Here is a 10,561-nt window from a genome sequence, read left to right as displayed (position 1 = left end):
CACATTGTCTTATGCATTTTTATCATAATGATTCAAATAATGCTTTTGTTATTTTTTTAACTTAGGACTTCTGTAACAAATATGCATATTTTGGTGTGCTCATTGGGAAATTTTACCCAGTACAGACAATGTCTACCTGTGTTTTGCTGAAAGGGTGTATAAATTGCAGTGTTGCCAGTAATGCAGTGTGATGGATGTCTTGATGATCAGCAATTTTAGTACAATAACTAATTTCTACTGCCTTATTTAACTTTTTTTATTTATTCAAAAGCAAATTTTTTGACAAACATTTGTATGCACTAGGGCTGACCCCGAATAGTCAAAGATTCGATGCTTCGGTGGGCGGAGTCTGATTCGACTGTCAGTCTCACAGTTGAAGCTTCGCAGTGAAACAAGGATCATGCCATTTTGGCGATATGGGGGTGCTCAACGTCTGATTTTACATAGAACTACCAGTTTTCTCCCAATAAGTTATTATACAGCCTATTACGATATAAATTTCAACATTTAATGCCGTAAATAAACCTGTAAAAAGAATAAAACTTTCAATAAACGTTTTTAAACTGCGTGAAAAAATCCAAAATTGTAAGCCTAAAGGTCTTTTCACAGGGGAAGCGACACTCCACCTGGCCCCGCGGGGTCGCTCTGCGCTTCTCATGTGAACAGACACCGAGACAAGCGCTCTGTGAGTAAACAGAAGGCGCTCTATACATAGTAACCACGGCAACGGCTTCTGTTTGCTACTGTATTCCTTCATAGCCTAGCTTAAAGTAAAACTATAAGTAACGTTAGCTGATAGACTATATTATTATATTATATAGGCGATATTATTCATATTCGTATAGCTGATAAATCTAGTCATGTAAACTCCCTCCTGTTAATGTCCTGTTAATATATTTCAGGGAAGTCACAGATGGAGAGGATCAATCTCTAATCCATCTTCTTTTTGTGCTGTGCCTCGCGTACAAAAAGTTCTAGTCAATTCAACTTTGGCAGGGGCTTGCGTGTGCGTGAGACGAGCACAACAGCGACAGTTTCATGGGAACACGCCCGTTTGTCGCTACGCCTGTCGCAATGCCCGCGCCTCCCTCCCTACAAGCTCGCGTCTCATTGAAAATGAATTACAAGGCGCGTAAATCGCTTCCCGTGTGAAAAGGCCTTAACCCTGGGTCGTCAGTGCGCATGTGTTGGCGTAGCGTGTATGTGTGTAGGGGCAGTGGAGGAACATTTGCTGAAGAAATGGAGCCCCAGCTTCACTGGTGTTGGGCCGAGTTGTCCGCACCTCGCGGGAGTTTCGGATAATTTATCACCGTTGATGAACCACACAAAGAATATTTTATTGTTTTGAATAGACCCGCGACGTGCATGTAGTTGTCGGCAGCACAGCATGCACGCAAAACTGGTGAATGGCGGAGAGAGAGAGAAAATGGTCAACATTAAGCCTCAGTTTAGCTTCGGCTCGTAATCCCGCGCACAAAAACACACATGACTCCGTCGACTATAGGCAGGACTTGATGATTCTGATTCGACTATGTAAATCCTTAGTGGGGGACAGCTTATACACAAGGGCATAGTGTCCAGGTCCAGGTGCATCCCTGCTCCTGTGCACATTCCACCAGTGGGGTTAGAGATCAGTGTCACCAATGATTACAGAAATAAGAAAACGGTATTTGATGCTGAAAGTTATACTGAACTATAAGATGTAAATGTAAATGTCTGTTCTCACATTGTACGATATGTTGTTATTTGTTATATTAGCTTACACCACAGAGAGTAACATGGTTAATTTCTGATGTATTTTTATACTGAAAAAATGAAGGTTGTGTTTGTAAACAATCATGGATTTTCTTAATTTCAGCTTTCCAACTAAAACGTTTTTGTCTTCAAAGGCTGCCTAAAACATGCTTAATGTATTTCCTATCTCAAAAAGTATATGCAAAGCATATACTTTTAGGACATCACCTCTGAGGATTTTACATAAAAAGCGACTTACTCTCAAAACATTGTTCTCTAGCAGAATCTTTTCCGATTTGTAAGGCAGCTATATTAAAAACTACTGAATGTGAAGATCAATCATTTGTTAGGATTGATCTAATCTTGTGTTTTTTTTCATTGTTATCTCTTGTTGTTTTGCTATTATTCATAAATGTATAAATCACCAAAAAGTGTGAACCAATTGCCATGTTACAAGAATGGTGTTTTCTATGTACCACATATGCAATGATGTAATAGATAAAATAAATGATGTTTTTTAAGCAGTAAACATGGTGAAATTCCTAACATAATTAATGAGAAATGTCAGTACTGTTTGGCACGAGTAAAGATATTTGGATTTGTGAAGTGCTGAAGTGAATATTCTCAGAACGTTGGAAGAGCAAACTTTGTTTAATGTGACAGCCTGATAATGGTATTAGGTGAAGTTGAATTTAACAGACAGGGAAAGAAAAAGTTTGCCTGCTCAAAGCTTCAGTTTTGAAAATAAGAAATCAGTATCTGAGGTCAAAATATTAAATCTTTAGTGCATAAGGTGAACTCACAGTCTCCTTTAATACACAAATCTCCGCCTCACTCACAGATTTTCTCTCTTTGCAGCAGACTCACTATACAACCCTTTGGGCATTCATGTTTTCATGGAAAGTGAAATGAATCTAAATAGCCTGACCCTGCTTCACTCCCATCAGATTTATGTCTGCAGGGGAATTGACTGTGAGCATCATTGTTGCTAGGTAATAATCAGTGACATCAGCGTACCTGTACCCACCTGACTCACTGCTGCTCCCTTTAGATGAGAAAGTGCTCAACAACAGGTAGGATTAGTTATGATCAAGTCATCAGTTATGGCTTTGTGGATGTATTTTGGTATTATTCCACTGTTCCACACTCATCTTCAAGCAATGGACAGATCCAAATGAGTTTAGGGAAATATTGATTGACTCTTTTTTTTTTTTACCTTTGGACTTACAAACAGAGGTGGTGGTTCTCCGTCTCCTGGAGCAACATGTCTGGTTATGTGATTACCAGAGATGCTAAATAAAAGCTGTTAAACTGAACATTCTGACACAGATGTGCCCCCATGGACAGTGAGATGATTTCTCAAGGAACAAAGGATGTGGAGTGATGCAATGGCACTCGGGCACGGCTCCAAAAAGTCAATTTCATGTGGCCAGGGGGTCACAGCTGCTTCTCAGGTCAGTAATGCTAATGCTAGTAATGCTAATGCTATTAAAATAGCCACATGTAGTCTGATATTATCACTCAGTATGTTGTTCTTGTATGTTTAATGTATGTCAAACCTTTGGAGCTGTTAGAGTAAACCAGTGTTTAACAGAATTTTAGATATGTAGGCCAAGATGGAGGCAAATTAATGCGCTTTTTGCTTTTGAACATTATTAGCTCTGGCTGTGACTGAAATCTCCACAAGATGAAGACGTTGCATTCATATATGGCTTTTTAACACAGATGCAGGACTAAAACGTATATCCAAAAATATCAAAGATACTGTATATATCTAAAATACTTTAGCTCAAGGCTTATGGGTGAAAGTGGCTGGTTTATATTTGCCTGTGCATAAAAGCTCCTCCTGTCATGTGTTTCTCAGTGGATAAGACTCACTTGGTTTAGTCTATTTAAGAATGTCTTACCTTAAAGTATGTCAGAATAGGGGAACTCCACTGGTTTTACACATCAAAGTCTGTTTTCATTGCGGAGTTCTGCTGCATGTGAAAAAAGCTGTTGCCCACAGTATAAAGCCTTTTGTGGCTCTAGAGGTAACCGTGCAAAATCTGATAAACTGCCTCAAGTGATGTCACTTGACTTGCTGGGCCTGGCAACAACAACTTTAAAAATGTAACAATTCTGAAATGATCTTTCCAGACCTCTGTAAAAACCTTGTCCTGTAAGTTTCCCCACAGATAGTGGTTGGTAAACTGCACCGTACAATCATGGCATTTATTGCACAAGACCACTTAGGTGGAATCACAATCATATGAAATAATACATATATACATAAAACCAACACCATATGAAAATAGCAGACATATAATTAACATTTGCGTAAATACAAAATACATAAACTCATAATAATCACATAAATCAGCATTGTTTGTGTCTCTATTACTCCCATCATCTAAATGGTTTGCTCCTGGAGCTCTTAAACAGGTGCTTGGGTCTGCTTTAAACATTTGCCTCCAATCCCTGCTGAATAGACAACAGGAAGAGGTGAGTAGGCTACTGTCATTGTTTGAATTAGCTGTTTCCGTTAATTTGATAACTGTAGCTGATACTGAGTAGAAAAAACACAAAATACTATGCCTTGAACCATGACTACTGCTGATTGAGGTTTCTTTTTACACAGGCAGGATGGCCCTTTGCTTCTTCATCCCGCTTTGGAACCAAAGAAATTTACCAATTGTTGAACTAACTCAATAAAGACTCAAAATCAATGTGTACAACCTGTTCTGTGTCAGTCACCCCCACATAGCTGCCAATTAACCATTTAAGGTAATGGAACCTCCTCCATTACACATCTCTCTAGATTGAGTTGCATTGTGGGTAATGTAGACATCAGATTTTGACAAGGAAGAAGAATACTAGACCAGATGAGAATACATGGATAAGAAAGATGATATGTGATTCTGCAGCATTGATTTTTAAATCCAGCAATGTTATAGGGGTGTAATGGTAAATTGGTGGAGTACTCTTAAGTAAATTCATATGGCTGGTAAAACAAAATGCACTATAAATATATGCATATCCAAATTTTAATCACATTATTTTAATCCATGATGACGCTGGGTAACAGTAAGAAATATCCTTCCACAAACTTGCTTTGTAGGGAACAGATAGGATCAAAGTCAGGAGATTGTTGTGCTGGAGAAACGTCTCCATCTGACAGACCATAACAACCCTGTAGCTAATTATATTCTGGGCAACCATCTCAGTGCCCTGATGTGCCCTCACTCAGACGCTGCATGAAAAGGCATTTCAGACTGGATTTTACAAAGAAGATATTATACGTTTAACCCGTAAGAATGTCAAAGTTGTGTCTGTTCTCCAAAGGTAGCAGCTGGTGCACAAGCTGTGGCTCCACCCATCAGGAAGACGCTGTCCTGCAAGTGTCTCCTGGTCTTCCTTATCATCATCCTCATAGCTGCAGGAGCCGCACTGGCCTGGTACTTCCTAGGTAATTCCTAAGGATTTATTTATTTATTTATAAATTTTCATAATGCGAGTGGTATGACTCCATGCCAAGATTGCAATGTTGGTCTGTTGGTCTGTCTGTCCTCCACTTTGGTCCAGAGTGAAATATCTCAATATCAATTAATTGCTATGCCGTAATTAAATCCCACTGACTTTGTTGATCCCCAGACTTTTCTTCTAGCGCCACCATGAGGTTGTTGAAGTTTTGGGTTTTAATGAAACCTCTTTACAACTACTGGATGGATTTCCATTAATCTGGCATATATATTGTATTCATGGACCCCAGAGGATGAACCCTAATGACTTTTGTGATCCCCTGACTTGGAATTTTCATCAGATATTCATGTTTTCTAGAAGATGACTTTTCCACCATGATTTTTCTTTTTGAGCGACATTTCTTAACAACTCAAATACTATTAGATGGATTTCCATGCAATTTGGTTCATGGTAACGTGACTAAATGAATGTCCCCGCTTGGAATAAAATGTAATAACTTTGGTGACTCCTTAATCAAGTCATCATTTGGTCACAATTTTAATTTGTCAAATACTTTGATTTATGACCAAATAGGCTAGCTTTGTGGTTACTGCTAATTGCAGATGTTAGCATGCTAACACGCTAAACTAAGATGGGGACCATGGTAAATATTATACCTGCTAAGCATCGTTGGCATTGTCATTGTATGTTGTCATTTCGACATTAGCATTTAGCTCAAAGTGCTGCTGTGCCTAAGTACAGTCTCACAGAGCTGTTGTTCTGGCTGTAGACTCTTATGCTGCCTTGATCTTCATACTGTACCTTCCTCTGTAACAGAATACAGGGTTTGGGTGTTGGAACCTCGTGTCCAGCAGCAGTACACAGCTTATCTGTCCATCCTCAACAGGAACTTCTCTGCTGATCTGTCCTCCCACAGCAGTCCTGCATTCAAGAAAGAGGCCAAGGGAGTACAGAACATGGTGAGCAGGGACCACGAATTACATAACAATAACTTGGTTCCCAACCGAAGGGAGCGAGACTGCTGATGGTTTTCTATTTTTTATGTAATAATTTTTGCAATACAGTTAAACGACATGATACAAAAACAGCAGTACTCTGGTTAAAAACCGCTCCATGGGAATATATAGCTACATTAAATCAGATCACTTCCCATGGATAAATATTATTATTATAGTAGCCTACACAAGTAGGACGAAAAAATCTAAAAGTGTGTCTAGACTAGAGTAAACTACAACAGACTAAACTACTATTCAAGAGGTCACTACATCAGATAAGGCAATTAGCAATCTGATGGAGTAACGAACATGCTGGATTATGTTCAATAATTCTTAAATGTTGAATACTCACATGTGAACAAAAGAAATTGTCTTTCAGGTAGAGAAGATAATGAAGGGCTCAAGTCTTTCTCGATATTTCAACTGCACCACTGTGTTCGCCTTTGGGTAAGTGGATCAACCTTTTTCATGTACAGTACAGCAATAATAACTGGAGAAATAGAAATATGGGAGAGATATCATTTGTACACAGTAAATATACAAGTCTGCTAATATCTTGGATTACAGTGGACAGTTTTGCCCAGAGTGGGAAGGGCAAGAAGAAGAACAGCTTGAACATAAGACAGCTCACTGTATTACCACATGTTGTTTAGTTCATTAATTAAATTGATCAGGATCTATAATCAATGATTTGCTGCTTGATAGGTGCGATGAGCACTTGAAAATTGAGTTTTGTGCCCATAAAGTGTATTGGTATCTTGTATATTCTTTGGAGGCTTGATTTTTTTCAAATAAAATCTTAGACTGCAACCATTTTAACTTTGTAGTGCTTTAAACAGACACTACGCATATACGTGGAACACATAGACCTTCGGTAGTTTGAATGGCTGGGTGAAAAGCCATTTAATTTAACTTTTGTGGCACCAAATCGCCCCAACAAGACACATCCTTAATGCAAATGGTAATACCGTGTGGGAAGATTAAGAATCTGCAAGAAACATTCTCCAAACACAACAAAAGGTTTAACATATAAAAGTGGTAAGGGATGGATGTTGGCTTCTGAAAATGCTTCAAACCACATTCTGACCTACTGCTTACCAACCACGGACACTTAGATAGCACTAGATAGCATTTTAGCTACCTAACATCAGCGGATAATATAGTTTTTGTGAAATGTCCCACCATGCTGCAGTGATGTAGAAGTGTTCTCCATGCTGTGTCAGTACTGTGGGTGTGTTTACAGGTGCAACAGAGAGCACTTCTGACCACACCCTTTAGTGATGATGGTCAGAGGCACAACACACTTAAAATGTACAACTAGAGACAGCACTGCTTTGAAACATAGCTTTTCAGGGGGATAAATTATAGTAATCATTCGAGCTGCTGTGTGAATTATGGTCTCTGCTTTGTCTCTGCAGGGAGGGGAGTGTTGTGGCTCACTTCTGGATAGTGATGTCTGTGCCAGGCAGCCATGTTGGGAAGGTCACACTGGAGAAGGTCACCGGGAGCTTGGAGAATGGCCTGAGGTGGTATAGAGGGTCAGAGGAGGAGGAGACTGTCAGCATCGATGGATACCTCCTCCTCCCCTCGCTGTCTGTCACTGGTGAGACCAAGAGAGAAGCAGTGGCACTGTGCGTGCGTGCATGCGTGTGTGTGTGTGTGTGTGTGTGCGTGTGCGTGTAACACAGCAATTAAAAATGTGATGAAATATGAAAAAGTGAGAAACAGGGCTTTGAAAGAATTTCTTTATTTTAATTTCTCTTCTGTCTTTTTGTTCTCCTCCAAACAGAAACGGACAACAAAGTTATAGAGCTTTTGAAAGCCTCATTTGGTATCACACTTAATTTTCGTTTGCTTGTTCATAATATCTTATTTTGTATTAATTCATTCATTTTGATTGAACTGTAATTAGCATGCAGCCTAATATACTTCCCTGAACATTTAACACATGGAAGCAATAGCAGCAATGATTGTGTTATTTCATGTAATATCATACATTTATGGTTGTTCCATTAAGAGATGAGAAACTCTAACTCCAACATAAAATGACTCAAAATAAAACTAAAACTCAGAATAGACAGCATCATCATAAGACATTTAAAACAATTTTCGTGAAATATTTATATATTTAAGAAAAGTATAGATTAATCTATTCATTCCATTTATTTTTACATTTAATAAAAATTGTATTGTATTGCATTTTATTGTGAAGAACTTTGTGATTTTTATCTGTGAAAGGTGCTATACAAATAAACTTCCTACAGTAGATAAATCTATGCTTTTAAAATAGTGATTTGAGACAGTTAGGAAGCAGATGTTTTTCCAAAAATGCATAAGACATGATTGATAATTTAGGATGAACATTACCCTTTCATAACCCAATTTGGATGCTTACTATAGGAAAACATTGGACTAGTAACACTGGATGTATTTTCTATTCTGTTGCTCCAAACATAAAATCAAGGCAAAACAACATTATGCTGCATGCATGTCCTACCAGCTTTGACAGATAAATCAATAAACTACTATAATATGAATCAGCAAAATTGACTTCAACACAAATCCCAAATAAGATTAGTTCAACTCTAACTCTCATTTTTCGGCATCTTTTCCCTAAGACTGCTACCGCTACCAGAAGGTGGTGTCCAGTAGTCCTGTAGCTCTCCGTGGCCCCGACACACAGTGCGCCTCCTGCCTGTGGCACCTCCAAGCCGCCCCCGGCTCCCAGCTGGAGCTCCACATGGAGTGGCTGCTGCCAGAGTGTCGAGACAGGCTGGTGGTGTACAACTCCCTCACCCCGACTGATACTCAGCTCATCACCTCGTGAGTTTTATGAGTTAGACAGATACAGTGGCAAGAAAAATTATGTGAACCTTTTTGAATTTCATGGTTTTCTGCATAAATATGTCATGAAATGTGATCAGATTTTCATCTAAGTCAAGGGTATTGACAAATATAATGTGTCTAAAATAATAACACAAAATAAATTCTGATCCCTCATGTCTTTATTGACAATAACCAAAAATAAACCTCATAATGCTATGTGAGTTAATGACCTAAAAAAAGCTACATTTTAAACCATGAAATTCCTAAAGGTTTACATACTTTTTTTCCCCACTGTATATGTGTTTGCTGTCACATTTATGGCCAACATTTGCCCTCTGCTGACCATCAGATACTGGTCGGTCCACCTTTAAAGAAATGCAAATATTCTCTTCACTGTGAGTCATTTCATCATTTGTAAGGGATTTAATATTTACTATTTGTATTCATTAATCTCTTTAATCGTCACTTATTTTACACTAACTACCTTTCCCTGTCATCCTCTGTCCCTCTTTCCCTCTGTCCTCCCAGAGTATATGGCTGCAGCAGGCATGAGCGTGTGGTGCGTGTCCTGTCATCAGGCGAGTGGATGACGGTGGTTTGGAAACAGGGTTTGTACAACTATAAGGACCCCTTCTCTCTGTCTGCACAAGCCTGGGACCACCAGGGTAAGACAACCCAAGCCATCTTTTACTCGTACAGAAATGTACCCAGCAATAGGCTACCAAAATCTCAACATTAGTTTGCCAAGCTAACTTTCCATCTTTTAAGTTAGTAATCTTGCCTGCTGAGTTGACCACCACCATGAATTCTGCTGTATTTTTTCTACAGTATTTTGACATCCAGCAGAGCTGTAAAACTAATAATTCTTCTCAACCCGGAAGTTGAACTTTTTGGCTCCATGCATGCACCACTGAGCAACTTTCATAGGAATGAATGGAGTCCCGCCCCTAATGCAGTACCCAGTCCTCTTTAAACATTGATGGTTAGGCCGAGGGTCACACACACACCCAAGCGGCAACATCCAATTCTGAAAAGTGACGCCAATGGCGAAGTGCCTTAAACCTGCATTCTTTGTACTGGCCAGCAGGGGGCGACTCCACAGATTGCAAAAAGAAGTCCGATTGCATTGTAGTCTATGACAAAATGACTCTTCTTCTCACTTGCTATATTACCTCACAGGGACGGACTGGGAGTAAAAAATGGTTGAGGCCGCAACCTGCGAACATGTTCAACTAGAGTTAGATTGTATTGAGTGCTGCTTATTTGTTTACTATTATTGGCTTTATGATGTATCCTCCAATTAGTACAGCGCTACATATAATAATATGCTAATATGTGCTGGCGGCCAGCAGTGTGTAAAATAATTACACTTTATATTATACCTACCATAAAGTGTCTGTCCTTGAGCAATAGTCTCTGATAGCATTTTTCACGTTATTGAAACTAGAACTTTTTTGCAATATCGCAGACTTCTGGGGCAAGTAGTGGACTGATGTGTGTGTGTTTGTGCGTTTGCGTGTGTTTGTGAGAGAGGGAAATGTTGA

At 39.1% G+C, this 10,561-nt stretch overlaps 1 protein-coding gene across 2 annotated transcripts; it reads left to right on the top strand.

Annotated features, from left to right (window-relative positions):
- Nucleotides 1–2,554: 2,554 nt before the first annotated feature.
- On the top strand, nucleotides 2,555–9,903 carry LOC123969115 (transmembrane protease serine 6). Of its 2 annotated transcripts, XM_046046215.1 has the most exons (10): nucleotides 2,555–2,807; nucleotides 2,969–3,188; nucleotides 5,059–5,182; nucleotides 6,083–6,155; nucleotides 6,571–6,638; nucleotides 7,610–7,794; nucleotides 7,981–8,022; nucleotides 8,810–9,014; nucleotides 9,546–9,682; nucleotides 9,846–9,903. In XM_046046215.1, the coding sequence occupies exons 2-10, from the start codon at nucleotides 3,158–3,160 to the stop codon at nucleotides 9,851–9,853; spliced, it is 873 nt and encodes a 290-aa protein (XP_045902171.1). In that variant the 5' UTR covers nucleotides 2,555–2,807; nucleotides 2,969–3,157; the 3' UTR covers nucleotides 9,854–9,903. The 2 variants fall into 2 exon arrangements, with proteins under 2 accessions (XP_045902171.1, XP_045902172.1); XM_046046216.1 differs by lacking the exon at nucleotides 7,981–8,022.
- The last annotated feature ends 658 nt before the right edge of the window (nucleotides 9,904–10,561 follow it).

Source organism: Micropterus dolomieu, linkage group LG04 (genome assembly GCF_021292245.1).
Source record: "Micropterus dolomieu isolate WLL.071019.BEF.003 ecotype Adirondacks linkage group LG04, ASM2129224v1, whole genome shotgun sequence".
In the NCBI taxonomy this organism is placed as follows: domain Eukaryota; kingdom Metazoa; phylum Chordata; class Actinopteri; order Centrarchiformes; family Centrarchidae; genus Micropterus; species Micropterus dolomieu.
Note: the sequence above shows the minus strand (reverse complement) of the source record. Positions and strands in the feature narration are given on the sequence as shown.

Coding starts and splice junctions, on each gene's coding strand:
- LOC123969115 (XM_046046215.1), top strand. CDS start 3,158: ATGTGGCCAGGGGGTCACAGCTGCTTCTCAG. Junction 3,189..5,058: donor GGGTCACAGCTGCTTCTCAG/GTCAGTAATGCT, acceptor TGTTCTCCAAAG/GTAGCAGCTGGTGCACAAGC. Junction 7,795..7,980: donor CCCCTCGCTGTCTGTCACTG/GTGAGACCAAGA, acceptor TCCTCCAAACAG/AAACGGACAACAAAGTTATA.